Source organism: Gracilinanus agilis, chromosome 2 (genome assembly GCF_016433145.1).
Source record: "Gracilinanus agilis isolate LMUSP501 chromosome 2, AgileGrace, whole genome shotgun sequence".
Taxonomy (NCBI): domain Eukaryota; kingdom Metazoa; phylum Chordata; class Mammalia; order Didelphimorphia; family Didelphidae; genus Gracilinanus; species Gracilinanus agilis.
Window position 1 is genome coordinate 303,387,855 of NC_058131.1, and position 19,462 is coordinate 303,407,316.

The window sequence follows — 19,462 nt, forward strand, 5'->3', positions numbered from 1 at the left end:
TTCTTTCTTCTTTCTTTCTTTCTTTCTTTCTTTCTTTCTTTCTTTCTTTCTCTCTCTTTCTGATTTATATGATATAAATTTAATATCATATAAAATTACCTTCCATCTTAGAATCAATACAATGTATTGGTTCCAAGGCAGAAGAGTGGTTAGGTCTAGGCAGTGGGGGGTGAAGTGACTTGTCTAGGGTCACACAGCTAGGAAGAATCTGAGACCAGATTTGAATCCAGGATCTTCTGTCTCTAGACCTGGCTCTCAATCCACTGAGCCACCCAACTACTCCCTTTCTTGTATTTTAAAATAATTTTTAATAATAATAACACTGGTTCCAAAGACTTTATAAATTTTTTCCCATTTGATCTTCATAAAAGTTGTACAAGGAGTGCTTATATTATTAGCCCCATTTTACAAATTAGTACAATTAAGGCCTCGAAATAGAAAGTGGTTTGCCCAGAGCACCACAATCATTAAATGGCAAAGCCAGAATTAAAATCAAACTGATTTCAAGTCCAGTTGTTTTCCTGTTGCTGCACAACATGCACAGACTTACTCGTGTTCTGCTTTCCCCATTTGGCACTTTTGATATATACATTCCCACCTATCGGCGTACCCCATGGTTATTTCCGCGTGCCGGCTGTCCCTTCTGCAGGACATTGTGATCACATTCCAGCCTGTTCAGAGAGGACTGACTGTGCTAGGGCTTAGGCGAACTTCTCATTCAGAGTCCCAGCTTCCCTACTGACCTAGCTTGGTGATGCAAGCACCTTAGAGTTCAGTTTTCTCATACGGAAGACAGATAAAGCTTGTTCTACCTACGCCCACAGAATCGTTGTGAGGAGTCCATGAGAAAATGTGTGGGACAGAGCTCTAAAAAGCATAAACTACTCTGGGAAAGGGAATTATGGTTATTTCCTGGCCCTATGATTTCATTAGCATAGGGATCTCCTTGGGAGAAAACTCCCTTTACCAGGACAGGCTGGCACCTTCTCTGTAGCCTTCGGAGCATTGTCAAGGGGCACTGAGGAGTGAAGTAACTTGTCTCAGGGTCACACAGCCCCCTAGTGAGGCAGGGTTGGAATTCAGGTTTTCTTGACCCCAACGCAAAGCTCACTGTCCCCTAGACCATCCTGTTCTTGTTATATAAACAATGCCCAAACCAATGTGATTATAAGAGAATGCTGAGAGGTGGATGGATGCTGCCAGTCAACTTTTCCTCAGCGATTAGGCTATGTGATGTTTGTTTGTGTCCTCTTTAGATGACAGCCCGGCCCCCCCAGCCCCTTTCGAGCACCGTATAGTGAGTGTCAAGGAAGTCCCGATCACCACAGGGTACATCGTGTGCCAGCATGAAGTCTTGGGAGGGTAGGTAGAATTTTGTTTTGATGGGGAGGGAGGTGGTTGGCATGGGGACTGGCACTAGAATATCTGGAGAACTGGAATGGGGAACAGAGGATGAATGCTGGTGTTTCCTTCCCAATCCAGCTATCTACAGGACACCTCTTAGGAGACATAGGTAATTAAATCCATGAGTCTGGAAACTGGGTGCAGAGTCCCAAAGGGACCTTAAAGAAAATATAGTTCAGGAGGCACCTAGGTGGTTCAGTGGACTGAGAGCCAGGCCTAGAGTCAGGAGGTCCTGGGTTCAAATCTGACCTCAGACACTTCCTAGCTGTGTGACCCTGGGCAAGTCACTTGACCCCCATTGCCTTGCCCTAATTGCTCTTCTCCCTTAGAACCAATACACAGTATTGATTCTAAGATGGAAGGTAAGGGTTTAAAAAAAAAAAAAAAGAACATATGTTCCAACCCCTTTGTATTATGGAGGAAGAAAACGAATCCCAGAGTGAAAAGTAGTTTGCCTGTAAAATCACATAGGTAAAAAAAAACACAACAAACCAAAACAGAGAGGTGGTGTAACTGTGACTACCCTGGCCCATACTGCCTGAAGGACAGGCTGTTCCATGTAAACATCTAGGTTTTTCCAGTACTCTAAAGGGTGGTGGTTCCCTCAATTTTAGAGTCCCAGCATCCCAGTTTCGTTTAGCCACTTAAGTGTCAGATTAGCTTCTACCAAGGAATGTTTACCTCAAAGGCACAAAATGAATAAATATGCCAACATTCTCCACCACCTCCCATATGCCAGGGCATAATATTCTCCCCGCCACATCCCCATCTCAGTTTCTGGAGAAGAGAGGCAAATTAAGTTTACAGTTTAACTCAGTTCCTGTATGGTATGGGGCAGCTAAGTGGAGCAACGGAAGAGAGAGCATAGAGCCCAGAGTCATGGAAGACTTGAGTTCAAATCTAGCTTCAGGCATTTGCAATCCTGGGTTGAAAGTTGTGGTTCTTCTAATAAGGAACCATATGATGTTGGGTAAGACAATTCCATGTGGGTCTCAGTTCCTTCTGCAGTAAAACGAGAGGGTAGGACTAGATCTTTTTCTTTTCTTTTCTTTCTTTCTTTTTTTTTTTAAACTCTTACCTTCCACCTTAGAATCAATACTATGAATTAGTTCCAAGGCAGAAGAGCAATAAGGTCTAGGCAATGGGGGTGAAGTGACTTCCACAGGGTCACACAGCTAGGAAGTAAGCTAAATTTGAAGGGACTAAATCTTTTCAAAGGTCTCTTCTAACATTCAGTGTTGCACCAATGTTCTTTTTTTTTTTTTAACCCTTAACTTTTGTATATTGGCTCCTAGGTGGAAGAGTGGTAAGGGTGGGCAATGGGGGGTCAAGTGACTTGCTCAGGGTCACACAGCTGGGAGTGTCTGAGGCCGGATTTGAACCTAGGACCTCCCGTCTCTAGACCTGGCTCTCAATCCACTGAGCTACCCAGCTGCCCCCACCAATGTTCTTTTGACATTATAGTTTCACATATAGTTTTGCCCTCATAAGATTATATGATCCTTTAGATTCTCAGCTTTTCTGTTCTCCAATTGCCTGACTACCATTCGCATGGATGACTAAGATTTAGGATTGCTTTGGTGCTGAGTGGAGGGATGGATCCAGCTTTCACATGTTTGGCTTCTCCACAGGGGACGGTTTGGTCAAGTTCACAAGTGTACCGAGAAGTCTACGGGTCTCTCCCTCGCAGCCAAGATCATCAAAGTAAAGAGTGCCAAGGACCGGGTAAGGGGCCAGCCCCAAACGGAGCTCTTTCTCGCTCTAGCCAAGTAAAAAGAGCTGGAATTCAAACCCAGGGCCCCAGCCTCCAATTCCAGTGTTCTCTTGAGGTCTCGATACAAACTCCTCTCTTTAGTCATTAAAGCCCTTCTGAGCCTGGCCCCTGCCCACCTTTCCAAGGTGAGGCTTCCTTGGTCCTCCTCTGACATGCCACTGTGCAGCCGCTCTCTCGCTGTTCCTCAAATGTGATGTTCTGTCTGCCTCTGGTTGGGGATGTGCTTCTGGGAATTCCTTTCATGTGTAGCTCAGACTAGAGGGTTGCTGCTGAGGGACCTTCTCATTCTCGAAATCTGTGACTGTAAACTTATGGGTGACACAAAGCTGGGAGGGACAGTCCATGAACTGGAAGGGAGTCAGGCTCCCAAAAGATCCTGTTATGGTGGAATGAATATTGGGCTGAATTTAATAAGAGGAAATTTATTTTAGGAAGACTTTAAAAAATGTTTTAAGCTTATACTTTATATAGAACCAAAAAAATCAAATAATAATAAATATTAGCTAACATTTAATTAGTACTTACTCTGTTATGTTAATATTATGCCCTGGCATATGGGAGGTGGTGGAGAATGTTGGTATATTTATTCATTTACACTGTGCAAAACACATTGCAGTTATTATCTTGTTTGATCCTCATGACAGCTCTGGGAAGTATTATTATTCACATTCTACAGATGAGGAAACTGAGGCAGGCAGAGGTTAAGCGACTTGGCCATGGCCACAGAGCTAATAAAGGTCTGAAGATGCATTTGAGTTTAGGTCTCCCCGACTCCAAGTCTGGTGCACCATGGCTCCACCTAGTGGTTCTTCCAATAACATGGAACATTCAGTATTCTATTAAGTAAAAGCAGAGGCAAATGAACTAAAAAACAAACACAATTGTTTATTGATGATATTCTATATTCAGGAATTGTTGGAATGTCTGCCTCCACTTGGTTATGTTTCACTGGAACCAATTTAAAGTTTTATACGGAGAGTTTTAAAAACCAGCTTTGCAAGGTCAAGATGATAGAGGCCAAGAGAAGTTTTTCTTAAAAAGTGATTGGAGGGATTGGCAGCTGGAGGGCTCAGTGGATTGAGAGCCAGGCCCAGAGATGGGAGGTCCTGGGTTCAAATTTGGCCTCAGACACTTCCTAGTTGTGTGACCCTGGGCGAGTCACTTAACCCCCATTGCCTAGGCCTTACCACTCTTCTGCCTTAGAACCAATACTGTTATGTAAAGGATGGCAGCATGGAATCCCTGCAAAATACAGGGTCAGCCTCACCCAGAATTCCAGGGGACAGTATTGATTCTAAGACAGAAGGTAAGGGTTTTATTTTAAAAAAAAAAGTGATGGGAGTGGGGTGGGGTTGGCAGCTGGGTGGTTCAATGGATAGAGAGCCAGGCCTAGAGACAGGAGGTCCTGGGTTCAAATCTGACCTCAGACACTTCCTAGCTGTGTGACCCTGGGCAAGTCACTTCACCCTTTGCCTAGCCCTTACCAATCTACAATCTTGGAAATGACACAGTATTGATTCTTAGACAGACAGTTAAGTGTTTTTAAAAAAACAAAACACTATAGAGGAGGCATCTAGGTGGCTCATTGAATGGAGTGCCAGGCCTGGAGTTGAAAGGACTTGAGTTCAAATTTGGTCTCGGATACTTCCTAGTGGTGTGATTTTGGGCAAGTCACTTAACCTCAATTGCCTTCTCCTTGCCACTCTTCTGTCATAGAACTGACACTAGGACAGAAGTTAAGGGTTTTTTTTAAAGTCCATGGAGATCTTGGCAAACTACAAGCTCAGTATGAATCAATAGGGTGATATGGTTGCCAAAAAGGTGAATGTAATCTTGGGTGGCATTTGTCAGGGCATGATATCTAGAATGAGCAGGCAATGGTGCTATTTACTATTCAGGTGGGTGGTGCAGTGGATAGTGTGTGGCACTCAAAGTAAGAAAAACTGAGTTCCAATCCTGCCTTGGACATTTACTAGCTGTGGGACCCTGGGCAAGTGGGTAAGTCATTTATCATCCTTGTGCCTCAGTTTCCTCATAATGGCCAGCGTCTACCTTGAAGGGTTATTAGGAGGATCAAGTGAGACATTGGAAAGTGTTTCACAAACCTCAGAATATTATGGTGCATTCTAGTTGTTATCACTTCACTGTAGTTAGACCACATATGAAGAACTCTGTTCAGCTCTGGGTGCCACTTTTAAATAAAGATATCCTTGAACACATGAGTTGATGGGGATATGATTGGGGATGTAGACTCTAAACAATCACCCTAGTGTAACTATCAATAATATGGAAATAGATCCTGATCAATGATGCATGTAAAACCCAGTGGAATCGCGTGTCGGCTATAGGGAGGGGAGGGGTGTGGGAGAGAGGGAAAGAACATGAATCATGTAACTATGGGAAAATATTCTAAATTAAAAAAAAATAAAGACATCAATAATGGAGGGGGCATCTAGAGGAGAATGGTGAAGGGTCATCATAATTAGACCAACTGAAATGACTTGGGAGATGGCCTAGAACAATAATGGCGAACCTTTTAGAGATGGAGTGTTCAGCCCCCATCCCTTCCCCAAAACCAAGTGCCATGCCCCTCCCCCCCACCAAATGCTGGGCATGTCCTTCCCTCACCCCTACCCCCTACCCCACACAGGGGAGAGAGGAAGCTCCCATTGGGCTGCTGGACAGAGTAGTGGGTGAAGTAAGTGTAGAGAGGGGGAGGGGAGTGGCCCAAGCACTCTGCTCCCTTCCAGCTCTGCTGCCTGTGAGCTGCCCACCTTACCCTCTGTGTGCTCCTATTGGCTGCTGGGCAGAGGGGCGGGACATGTGAAAAAATTTCCTCAGGCACATGGAGAGGGGGAGGGGAGCAGTTCCACCCGAGTCCCTCTGCCTTTCTAGTAATGAACTCTGGGGGGAGAATGGGGAGAGGGGCAACCACGTGCTCACAGAGAGTGCTCTGTGTGCCATCTTTGGCACCTATGCCATAGGTTCACCATTACTGGCATAGAACAATGGTCTCAAACTCAGATAGAAAAGGGAGGCCGCTGAACCTTACAGAAGGACCCCTGGGGGATGCAAATTTACTTCAAAAACCACATATTCACATTATCTATATTTTATCACATTTCAATTTATTTTGTTAAACATTTCTCAATTACATTTTTTTGTTTTTTGTTTTATTTTTATTTTATTTTTATTTTTTAAACCCTTAACTTCTGTGTATTGACTTATAGGTGGAAGAATGGTAAGGGTAGGCAATGGGGGTCAAGTGACTTGCCCAGGGTCACACAGCTGGGAAGTGTCTGAGGCCGGATTTGAACCCAGGACCTCCAGTCTCTAGGCCTGGCTCTCAATCCACTCAATTACAATTTAATCTGGTTTGAGTCTCATGGTTGATACCTCTGACCTAGAGAATTGAAGATGTTTTGTGTCAGCACTGTCTTGGAGTATTTGAAGGGCTGTCATGCCCAAGGGCTAGCATGTCTATGATGGATTATATTTTTTTCTACTTGTCTTCACAGGGTAGAAGTAGGAGAAATAATATGGCAGGTGCAGAGAGGTAGATTTCCATTCCAGAAAAGGAAAAAATTTCCAATAATTAAAGCCATCCAAAAGCAGAATGAGCTACTTCAGGACACTGTAGGCTTCCATTCACTGGAGGTCTTCAAGTGAAGGCAAGATAACCCTTTTTCAATCAGTCAACATTTATTTATTTACTTAGAAAAAAAATTTTCCTTCTGTATTAGGATTGATGTTAAGTATTAGTTCCAAGGCAGAAGAGCAGTAAGGGATTAGGCAATGGGTGTTAAGTGACTTGTCCCAGGTCACACAGCTTGGAAATGCCTGAGGCTAGATTTGAACCCAAGACCTCCCCACTCCAGGCTTGGCTCTCTATTCACTAAACTACCTAAGTGTCCTCCAAAACATTTATTAAGTACTTACTATGGTGCCAGGCACTGTGCTAAGTTCTGGAGATCCAAAGAAAGGCAACCCTTCTCCTTAAAACCTTTCCCAAAAAAGAAACTAATCTTTATTCTCAAGGGACTTGTAGTCTAATGGCAGGCAGGGAGACAAACATGCAAAACAACTTTGTTCAAGTAAGATATCTATAGGATAAATTGGAAGAAATCTCAGAGGGGAGGCCCAGCATTAAAGAGGATTGGGAAATCTCGAAGAAGGTAGTTTAGCTGAGATTTGAGGGAAACCAGAGAAGAGAGGGAGAGCATTCCAGGCATAAGAGACAGCTAGGACCAAAGTCATTAAGTGGCAGAACTGCATAACTTTGGACAATCACTCCTCTCCTCTGGGCCTCAGTTTCCTCATCTATAAAATGAGGGGGCTGGACTAAATAGTCTCTAAGATCCCTCCCACCTCTAAGCCTATGATCTCATTCTGTTTGAATCTGTGTACTCTCTGCCAGGGGCAGCAAGGTGGCACAGTGAATAGATCTCAGAGCCTGGAGTCAGGAAGACTCATTTTCCTGAGTTCAATTCTGGCATCAGGCACTTATAAACTGGGTGATCCTGGCAATTCACTTACTCCTGTTTGCCTCAGTTTCCTCAACCATAAAATGAGGATAATAACAGTACTTACCTTCCAAAGTTGTTGTGAGGATTAAATGAGATAATGATTATAAAAAGTCCAACAACTAACAGCAATGCAATGATCCAGGACAATTCTGAGGGACTTGTGAAAAAGAATGCTATCCACCTCCAGAGAAAGAACTGTGGGAGTAGGAATGCAGATGAAAACATATGATTTATCACTTCTTTATTTGGGTTTATGTTTTGAGGTTTTGGTTTTATAAGATTATTCACTTACAAAGGTGAATAATATGGAAATATGTTTTGCTTGAAAATACATGTATAACCCAGATTGAATTGCTTGTCAGCTCCAGGAAGGATGAGGGAAGAAGGGAGGGAGATAATATGGATCATATAACTTTGGAAAACTTATGTGGAAAATTGTTATTAAAATAAAATAAAAAAAAGTAAAAAAGTAAAAGGCTTAGCACAGCACAGGCACATAGTAAGCACTATGTGCCTATTTTCTCAAGGGATAGAGTACTAGGCATTAAGTCAGGATGTCCTAAGTACAAGTCTGGCCTCAGACACTTTTTTTTTTTTTTATCCTGGGACTCCATTCTAGGAACATAGGGCCACAACCAGTAGGCAATGGGTCACGCAGTCACTCAGGGTCACCCAGCTGGGAAGTGTCTGAGCCCGGATTTGAACCTAGGACCTTTCGTCTCTAGGTCTGGCTCTCAATCCACTGAGCTAGCCCAGCTGCCCCTACTTTAGGTTGCAGTTTCTTTAGCAGATGTAGTTTTTACAGGGTGGGGTTGCTAGCCCCACGCCCAACCCTCCTCCTTTTTCATCCGGGCTAGGGTTAGTCCTTGGGTCAGGAGTGGTAAGGGTGGGCAATAGGGGTCAAGTGACTTGCCCAAGGTCACACAGCTGGAAGTGTCCGAGGCCGGACTTGAACCTAGGACCTCCAGTCTCTAGGCCTGGCTCTCAATCCACTGAGCCACCCAGCTTCCCCCTCAGACACTTACTAGCTGTATAATCTTAGGAAAGTCACTTAACCCTGTTTGCCTCAGTTTCCTCATCTGTAAATTGATCTGGAGAAGGAAATGGCAAATCACTCCAGTGGTTTCTCTGCCAAGAAAACACCAAATGGGGTCACAAAGAGTCAGACATGACTGAAAATGACTGAGCAACAACAACTTCTCTGCCACTCTGTGACCAGGAAGGTGATAGATGCATGTAGCTGTTATGTATGAAGTTGAGGGAGGAGACTAGTGACAGATATAAAATAAAATAATGGCTGCTTACTGAGTGATATCTTCAGGGTATGTACCATCAGGTTCAGAGATGTGTCACAGCCTGAAAATAAGTGGGAAACATTCATCTAGCCATACATCTTAGGGTAGTGATGATGAATCTATGGCTCGGGTGCCAAAGATGGCACGAAGAGCACTCTCTCTGGGCACATGGCTACCCTTTCCCCCTTCCCCCACAGAGTTTGTTAATGGAAAGGCAGAAGGACTGCCAGAGCTGCTCCTCTCCCCCTCCCTACTATGCCTGAGGACATTTTTTCACATGCCCCACCCCTCTGCCCAGTAGCCAATGGGAGTGCCCAGGGGATAAGGTAGGCGGTTCATAGGCAGCAGAGCTGGAGGGGAGCAGAGTACTTGGGCTACTATTCCCCTCCCCCTTTCTACACTCACTGAGGACATTTCTTACTTCACCCATTCCTTCCAACAGCCCAATAGGAGCACTTCCTCTCTCCCCTGTGTGGGGTACGTTGGGGGGAGGGGGGAGGAGTTGGGGAGAGGGGGGAGGAGCAGAGTGCCCAGAACTTGGGGGGAGGGGCATAGCACTTGGTCTGGGATGGGTGGGCATGGCACTCCATCTCTAAAAGGTTTGCCATCACTGTCTTAGGGTCTCTTTGTTCTAAGTAGTGGGAAGTGTCTTGGACAAAAAGTTAATAGAGGGGCAACTAGATGGTTTAGGGGTTAGAAAGCTTAGCCTGGAGATGGGAAATCCTAGGTTGTACTTTAGATTGACTTTAGACACTTCCTAGCTGTGGGACCCTGGGCAAGTCATTTAATCCTATTGTCTAGTCCTTATTGCATTTCTGCCTTGGAAGAAAAACTTAGTATAAACTCTAAGAAGATAAGGGTTTAAAAAAAGAGTTAATAGATATAAGTGACTGTGTGACCCTGGGCAAGACCTTCTCTGAGTTTCCTCTGTAAAGGGAGGGATTTAGCCTCAGATAATTTATCTTCTAGATCTTAGGAGTAGTGGAGAAAGGAGACCCAGAACAAGAAAAAGAAAGCAGGAGAGGGTGTGTGTGTGTGTGTGTGTGTGTGTGTGTGTGTGTGTGTGTGTGTGTGTGTGTGTGTGTGTTGGGAAACAAGGTGTTAGTGGTTTAGCTCCAACCCTATCAGCCTAAAAAAATGCCTTTCTCCAGGAGGAAGTGAAGAATGAAATCAACATTATGAACCAGCTGAGCCACGTGAATCTGATCCAGCTCTATGATGCCTTTGAGAGCAAAAACAGTTTCACTTTGGTCATGGAATAGTGAGTATAGCCCCAAGGGAGGAAATGGGACAATGGGCGGAAGCTCAGGGAAAACTTTATAGTCTCATGGACCCAGCAATATTTCCAAGGCATATTTCTTCTGATTATCCATTTATTGCCTTGAATTTCTTAGGACCCAGCAGCACAGTCTAGAACAAAGATGCCAAATATGAAGCCCTGGGCATAGGCAGCAACACCCTCAAGTGTTGTCTCTATCAGATTAACATGTACTTGGGAAATATTTGACAAAATAAGTTAAAATATCATAAAATATAAATAATGTTAATATGTGGTTTTCAAAATCAACTTGTCCTTTTAGGGATTCTTATGTATAGTTTGGTGGGCTCTATTTCGATTTGAATTTGACCCCTCTGGTCTAGGGAAAGGGTAGATGGATTTCAAGGTAGAGGACACAGGCTCGGATCCTGGTTTGCCACCACCTCTCTCAGTGAGCTTGGCAAGTCATTTTTTTCCCCTCAGGGCTTCATTTTCTCATCTGTAAAATGAAGGGGTTGGACAAGATATGAGCTATAAGAGAAGAACACATAGTAGGAAGTTTAAGGAATGGAGAGATCGCTTAAGGCTAGAATGGCCACAAAACACACTCAGTTGAAGGCAGCATGTTTTGGCCATTCCCCAGCTGATGAGCTTTCTGCTTTGTATCTAGACCTTTGCTCTCACAAGAAAAAAAAAGTGCTGCTATTAATATTTTGGTATATATGGGATTTTTCGTTCTGAATTGGAGATCCTTGGCAACCCCCTCATTTCATCAAGGAGGAAACAGGGACCAAGAGTGGGGCAAGGACTTGTTCATAGTCACACAGATGATAAACAGTAGAGCTGGGATTCAAACTCAGATCTTCTGATCAAATGAGATAATAGCAATAAAGCCCTTAGCACAGTGCCCAGCACATCATAGGCACTTAAGAAATGCTTCTTCCTTTCCTTCTCCACCCTTTGGATCTCCAAATATAGCACTCTTTCAACCACTAAAGCCATATTGTTATTGGATCTCTTGCTGTAAGTAGAAAGACAGGGATGATCACAACAGAATCCTCCTGGAAACTCATGGACAAATCTTGTTCTTGCTTGAACTTGCAGTGTTGATGGCGGTGAGCTGTTTGACCGGATCACAGATGAAAAATACCATTTGACAGAACTAGATGCTGTCCTCTTCACCAGACAGATCTGTGAGGGTCTCCACTACCTGCACCAGCATTACATTCTGCACCTGGACCTTAAGGTCAGTAAGAGAATTGATCCTAGACCCACCAGCGGTTGGAGCCTGATGGAAATTCTAGAATGTCAGTGCTAGAAAGGACCTCAGGGGCCACCTAATTCTTTTTTTTTTTTTTTTTTACCCCTTCTTTTACCCAAGAGGATGCTGAGAGGATAAATGAGTTGCCCAAAGTTACTTAGTTAACTGATGCCAGGGAACAGGCTAGAATATACATCTCCTGACTCTTAGTCTCTCTAATATGTTTGAATATGGGGACTTGGGCTCTGGTGTAGCTTTTTGGATGTTAATTTGGTAGAAGAAAAGTCTTTACTCTGTATTTTAGACACACACCAGCCTTTTGTTAATTTAAATGAAACTAATTCTAAATATTTCTGCTTTGGGAAAGATCCCAAGATGGATAGAATTACACCATGCAGCTGTTATTCTTTCTTGGGGTTGCAATTTATAATATTCTCAAACAATAGATAAAAATTCCACAGTTAAGATTGAGCAAGGGTTCAGAGTTTAGGTAATAGCTCAGTTAATGGTCTACTACTTCATCTAACTGAACAACAGTCACTTAAAATGTCTTCGAATCCTAGAGAATCATTTCCTAAACCAGTCGGACTGATCAAAGGTGGTTATAGGCAAGGACTTCACCTAGCACCAGTAATACAGCTCTGAGCCTGGTTTCTTCCCTTTATCCATTTTTCTGGACCTTAATATTTATTCTAAACCTAAAGGTGAGAGGCTATTGAAAAAAGGAAATAAAGGGTTTACTGAAAGGCATCATTTTCTTAAAAGTTTAATAAATATCAAAGCTATGTCTTTCCTGTGGGAATAGCCAAGATTTACTTCCTTTGTGCCTTTCCCCAAAAAAAGAATGAAATTTCAAGAATTCCTGACTTACGTTGTAGAATGTGTTAGTTTTTTCTATGAACCAAATAAATTAGTAATAATAATTAAAAAATAATAACAACTAGCATTCCTATAGCTTTTTAATGTTTGCAAAGCACTTTCTACACATTATTTTACTTCATCCTCATGAAAACCCTATGAGGTAGAGGCTGTTATTACCCTCATTTCAAAGGTGAGGAAACTGTGACTGGAGGAGGTTAAATGACTCGCCCAGGGTCATGTAGCCCATTATATAAGTACAAAAATATATAAACAAGTATTAATGGGGCAGCTAGGTGACTCAGTGGATAGAGTACTAGGCCCAGGGTCAGTAAGATTCATCTTCCTGAGTTTAAATCTGGATTCAGACTAGCTGTGTGACCCTGGACAAGCCATCAAACCCTGTTTATCTCAGTTTCCTCATCTGTAAAATGAGCGAGAGAAGGAAAAAGCAAACTAGTATCTTTGCCAAGAAAACCCCAAATAGGGTCATGAAGAGTTGAACATGACTAAAAAATAACTGAACTGAAAATAAGAGTAAGTAAATAAATCCCTCAGGCAGTATTTGAATTCACGTCTTCTTGATTCCAAGTATAGTACTGAATTAGGAAATCCTATCAATAATCATAATAAATATTAGTTAACATTTATATAGTGTTTACTCTGTTTCAGGAACCAATCTAAGCACTTGACAATTATTAGCTCTTTGATCCTTACAACAACCTTGGGAGATAGGTACTATTATTATCTCCATTTTACAGATGGTTAAATGATTTGCCCAGAGTCACACAGTTAGTTGTTAGATTTCATGTCATTGCTTTCCCTCTGGGAAAGGATTTAGGAGTCCAATTAACCCCAATATAGTCAGTAACTTTGGATCTTTTAGGTAGCGAACCATAGTTCACTTAGCTGACCGAGCCCCATTGAATAAAAAAATTAATAATTTTGCTTGATTAGGAGGGAGAGAAAGATATTTATGAGGATTAGCACATGCATGGTCTTAGTGGAAAACTAGTATAAACATGTAAATCCAAAAATCAAAACAAAAAACCCCAAAGCAAAGAAATAAAAAACTTCTATAAAATGAGAATATAATTCTTAACAATAACTTGAAAGAGTTAGGCACTCAAGCATTCCTAAAAATAAGAGGCAATCAAATGACCTCTCCTAGAGGGAGGGAGGGAGAGAGAGAGAGAACACATTACCCCTTCTTGCACCAGAAAGGGATGGAACAGAATTGCTGATTGCCACTGTGCCCACAGGAGAAAACCAAAGAATTAATCTTCAGGAAAATTAAAGCATTTGTTGTTGTTGTTGAGTCATGTCTGACTCAATAACCCCAAGGTCAGAATTGGTATAGATATTGGAGTGGTTTGCTGTTTCCTTCTCCAGCTCATTTTAAGATGAGAAAACGGAGGCAAGTGGAGAAGGGACTTGCCAAGGACACAAAGTTAGATGTCTGAGGCCATATTTGAACTCATGAAAAGTGAGTCTTCCTGATTCCAAGCTCTATCCATTACACTACCTCCTTGCCCCATTGCATTTTTAAGTTGAACCAACTGTGTGACTTTGAACAAATCGCTTATTCTCTCTGGGCTTTGGTTTTCTCAGCTGTAAAAGAGGAGGGTTGGATGAGATGGCCTTTGAGGTTTTTTCCAACTCTAAATCTAAGATCCAATTCTTCTTCCAATCTAGTCAGATTTCATGTCATTCTCTTCCTTCTGTAGCCTGCTCCTCAGCCCCATCCAAACTCACCAAGAGTTGGAGGCAACATCCCAGCTTCTGTGTTCTTGGCTGAATGCCCGACCTGAAGGCCAGTAGAGGCATACTTCTTTCAAGGGAGTAGTCAAAACTGAGACAAGGATGGCCAACTCTGTTGACAATTGAAGACCATGACCCATTGTTATCCACTTTCCATGACCCAGTGTTATCCACTTTCCTGAGGCATATTTGTTTTATCTAGAGCTGAATTGAGGAGGGGGAAGAGAAAAGTTATTATGTACCCCATTCTAGCAAGGGAGCTGTCAATAAAGTGTCAGTTCATAATTAAGATATTACCAAGCATGGGGCACGGTGGTGGATAAAGTGTTGGGCATGAAGTTCAGTTAGATTTAAGTTCAAAACTAGGTCCAGACACTTAGCTGTCTGACCCTGGGCAAGGCATTTTATCCCATTTGCCTCACTTTCCCAATTTATAAAATGAAATGGAGAAGGAAATGACAAACCCTTCTAAAACCAAGAAAACCTCAAGCGGGATCACAAAGAGTTGGACATGACTGAAAACAACTGAAAAACAACATCAAAGGATGACTAAGACCTTGTAGAGAAAAGAGGGTATTTTTTTACCAGAGTTCCAGACTCAGCCCTCATTACTAACTGGCTACTATGTAGTGTATGATTACTAAATGGATCCCAGAGGAGGTGGGAGCCCTGTTTTATTTATTGTTCAGGGCTACTCTGTAAAGGATGGGGCACAGAGGCTGGCATCTATCTCTCCTGATAGATGAAGTTTCTCTCCTAAATGGAGGAGGGTCCTGGGGCTAAGATGCAAAACACACTAAGATGATTTTTAAAGGGCTTTAGCTCATCCCTGGCCTCTTCCTAGCCCCTCTGGCTCTCCCTGAGGAATCAGGACTTCTTCAAATTCTCCAGATTCCAGAGCTATTTGTGACTAATTAGCTCCTGTGTCCCAGATAATATTAGATTATTTTAAGGGCAGAGAAGGGGAAGGGAAAGGAATAAGCATTTATATAGTTTCTTCTATTTTCCAAGTACTATGCTAAGCACTTTACAAATACTATCTCATTTGATCCTCCCAACAATCTAGAAAGTGAGTGCTATTATGATGCCCATTTTATAGTTGAGGAAACTGAGAGAGAAGTGAAATGATTTGCCCAGGGTCACGTAACTAGTAAGTATTTGAAGTTCTTTTTGAACTTTTTTTTTTTTTTGCCATGTCTTCACCAACTTTGGTAGTTTGAATGCCAAAAAACAATATGAACATTTATACTAAATCGTATCATTCCAGTGATGACAAATTTCTCACATGAAAAGTTCTGCCTATAAAAAGAAAAAAAATAACTCTTCCTCTATTTTTATAAAATTCACTAACACAGAACTATCAGTATACTAATAATTCTAGACAGAATTAGGAAAAGCCTCAAATAATCAACAAATGAAGTTTGCAAAATTATTCCAATGGAACTGACTTGTACAGTACAAAACAAACTATAAAACAAATGTACAAACAGCTCAGCTTGGTTCCTTCTAGAACACAGTCCCGTTTTATGTCCTAACACTAATCCCCGGGGCTTGAGTCCCGGGCCCCCTGGCTTCCCAGGGCGTCTTTGCCAAGCTAGCTGGCTGCCACCAACGACAGGTCTAGAATACTGGACTTGGTCCAAGGTCGCCTTGACTCCAACTCTCAGGCCCACCACTTGGTAAGGGGAAGTGATCCGGGACTCAGGGAGCCAGTGTGCCTCCATGTTAGGTCATCGGAGCAATTTAAACTCTTTAAAGTGATGGAGGACCCCCCAAAGAACTTCTATTTATGTGGATGGTGACCTGGGGTACGCCGGAGACAGCTCAGACAAGCCCAGGAGAGCCAACTGTTAAACTTGTCATCGCTGGAGCATTTCCACCTTTGAAAGCCACAAATGCCCCAGATCAGGGCTTGACTTTTTGTTCTGTTGACTAAAGAAGGTGATGGGAGAAAACTTTAAGGACAAAGATTAAACTTAAAAGTGTGTTGCAGATATGTCCAACTATCCAAGAGCTGATTGTTTAAACATTCACCAGCACACCTATGGCTTTATCTGTTGACACTGCTGTGTTAGGAATGGAAAATGTATGAGCATTATTATGAAAATACTTTTGATCTTAATGACTGCTTTTTGTGCAGCAAAACAGTTAAGTAGAGGTTTTGGTTTTAAAAGATGACTCTATTACAAAAAGGAATAATATGGAAATAGGTATCAAGTGATAATATATGGATAACCCAGTGGAATTTATTTATTTTTTACATTCTAAAATATTATGATTTTATTTAAAATATATTTTATTGCTATTTTTACATTACTTATATTCATTAATGTATCCCTCTTCCCTACATCTCCCAGAGAAGCATCTTTTTTTTTTAAAGAAAGAGTATTTATAACAGTTTAATAACAAATAATTCTCTTAATTATTTATTTATTTTTTCAGAGCCAGGATTTGTTTAATTAATTAATTTAGAACATTTTTCCACGGTTACAGGATTCACGTTCTTTCCTTCCCCTCCTCCCACCCCTCTCCCATAGCAGACAAGCAGACGCACAATTCCAACTCAGTGGAATTTCTTGTCAGCTCTGGGAGTGGGGAGGGAAGAGGGGAGGGAGGCAACAACAATCATGTAACCATGGAAAAATATTTTTTAAAAAACAAAATAAAAATTATATTAAAAAAATAAAAATGTTAAGTAGCCTGGGTTGAGTGCTTCATTCATCACAGGAATAATAGTGATCTGTCAAACTATCTTGGTCTTTCCTAGCCGGAGAACATACTATGTGTAAATCAGATGGGAAACCAAATTAAAATCATTGACTTTGGGCTGGCCAGAAGGTAAGACTATTTCATTCTTTGTATCAAGTCAATTTAACAATCTTTTTTTTTTTTAATAACCCATAAACTTTCTGTCTTAGAATCAATATTGAGTATTACTTCCAAGGCAAAAGAGCAGTAAGGGTTAGGCAATGGGAGTTAAGTGATTTACCCAGGGTACCACAGCTAGGAAGTGTCTGAGGTGATTTGAACCCAGGACTTCCTGTCTCCTGGTCTGGCTCTCAATCCACTGAGCCACCCAGCTGCCCTCAATTCAACAATTGTTATTTAGCATTCATTCCTAAACCAGGTGCTGGGACTAAAGAAAAGAAAAAGAAAGAAATTCAACTTGAATGTAATTAAAACTTTCTTTTTTTTACTATATTTTCTTATCTCTGGCTACCTTTTAGAAGTAGTTTAAACTGACACTGTGTCTATAGAATAGAAGATTGATTTTTTTGTAAACAAATCTTATCTTAATTGACCAACTATTAGCCCCTTTATAAAAAGGTAAAGTCTGCCATGGGGCATTTTTAAAAATAGATTTTCTTTCTTTTTAAAACATTTTAATTTTAATTTTTTAAAATGTATGTATTTATTTATTTTTAGAATATTTTTCCATGGTTACATGACTCATGTTTTCTCCTTCCTCTCCTCCCTCCCTCCTCCTAGAGCTAACAAGAAATTCCACTGGGTGATCATGGGGCATTTTTAACAAAAGAAAAACAAAAGAACACATGAAATATGATCAACATAGGGTTTTTATGCACTCTAGGAACCCTCAAAGAACAAAAACTTCTTACTGAAATTTTAACTCCATGCAAATTAAAAAAAACCAAAAACACAGAGAGAAAGGCTAGGTCTCCTCATCTTGGTCCGACTAGAAGTACAGGGCTTGGTGACAGGCCTCCTCCTCCTCCTCCTAGTGACTGGCATACATAGGAGCTTTGACTTGCTCTGGATCATGCCTCCTGGTGGCTCCCCCACTCCCAGGTGGCTCCTCATATTCATGCCATTCTCAGTTGTGACACCCAGTCAGCCTAGCCCATTGTAATTTAGTCTCAGGCTGGCAGTAGCAGGGATTAGAGGCCCGTGTCACCATGTTGTGTTTTTAATTGTGACTGATTCTTCATGACCCCATTTGGAGTTTTCTTAGGAAAGATATTGAAGTGATTTGCCATTCCCTTCTCTAACTCATTTTCCAGATGAGGAAACTGAGGAAAAGAGGGTTAAATAACTTGTTCAGTCACATTGTGTCTGTGGTCAGATTTGAACTCAGCAAGATAAATTTTATACCACTATGCCCTGCCTCAGTTAAATTCAGAAAAACACGAAACTCTTCACAAGGATGAAGAATATTTTAAACTATATTTATAAATATACATATATATTTATATAACATAAAAATATCCATATAAATAAATATATAAATAAGAATATTTATAAATATATAGAAACAAATATATGAGATAGAGATGGAAACCTAGAGGGTAATAACAGAGAAAGAATTTCAGAGTTCAGAATACTACAAGTAGCACCATTGGAAGGTGCTAGAGACTGATGGAGGAAATCTTGAAAGAACAAAAGTTGAGTGAGAATGGCTGAGGGAGACTTTGGAAGTAGCCATGAGATGGTGTCAGTAGGCCTGCACGTTCTGGGTAAAAAGGCAGAAGACAGAGGGCAGGGAGGCAGTGATCCAGATTTCTGTGAGGGCCAGAAGATAAAAAGACATCTAAGATGTAAGGAAGCTTAAAAAAAATTAAACGTGGTTCCCGAAGGCACAGTGGAATGGGAGTGCCTAGCATTCCTGGACTCAGGATGTACAGGGCTAAGGTGTCTGAAAGGGAGGGAGAGGGGAATGATAACAGGGGAAAAAGATCTTCATCTTCACTGTCAGTGGCTTGGAATAACAAAATTTTCACATAAAATTTGGTCTTCAAAATTTGACTCCAACTTATATTTCCAGACTTTTATTTTTTATTTTTATTTCTTTATATTAATTATTTTTATTTATATGTTTAACTTTAATTCATTTTTAATTATATTACTTATTATTTTAGTCATTCATTCATTTATTTATTTTATTATATCCAGACACATTATTCCTCTTCCTAACCTCTAGGTCAGTGATGGCGAACTTATGGCATGGATGCCAAAGATGGCACACAAAGCTCTCTCTGTGGGCACTTGGCCACCCTTTCCCCTCTCCCCAAGTTTATTACTAGAAAGGTGAGGGACTCACTCAGGTGGAGCTGCTCCCCTCCCCCTCTCCATTGTGTCTGATGACATTTTTTCACATCCCCTGCCCCTCTGCCCAGCAGCCAATGCAATGAACAGAGGGTAAAGAGGTGGCAGAGCCAGAGGGGAGGGGGGGCACTCGGGCCACTCCCCTCCCTCTCCCTATACTCGCTGAGGGTATTCCTCACTTCACTCGCCCCTCTGCCTGACAGCCCAATAGGAGCACTTTTCCTCTCTCCTGTGTTGGGTAAGGGGGAGAGTGGGGCGTGC

General features: G+C 41.7%; 1 protein-coding gene across 1 annotated transcript in view; it reads left to right on the forward strand.

Moving 5' to 3' along the window:
- The window catches only part of MYLK3 (myosin light chain kinase 3), a 63,200-nt gene that overhangs the window by 28,618 nt on the left and 15,120 nt on the right, over positions 1 to 19,462 (forward strand). Inside the window, exons 5-9 of the mRNA XM_044661427.1 lie at positions 1,257 to 1,362; positions 3,036 to 3,129; positions 10,151 to 10,260; positions 11,362 to 11,503; positions 16,905 to 16,975. Of these exons, the coding sequence (XP_044517362.1) occupies positions 1,257 to 1,362; positions 3,036 to 3,129; positions 10,151 to 10,260; positions 11,362 to 11,503; positions 16,905 to 16,975 (523 nt within the window). The remainder of the gene's footprint in view (positions 1 to 1,256; positions 1,363 to 3,035; positions 3,130 to 10,150; positions 10,261 to 11,361; positions 11,504 to 16,904; positions 16,976 to 19,462) is intronic.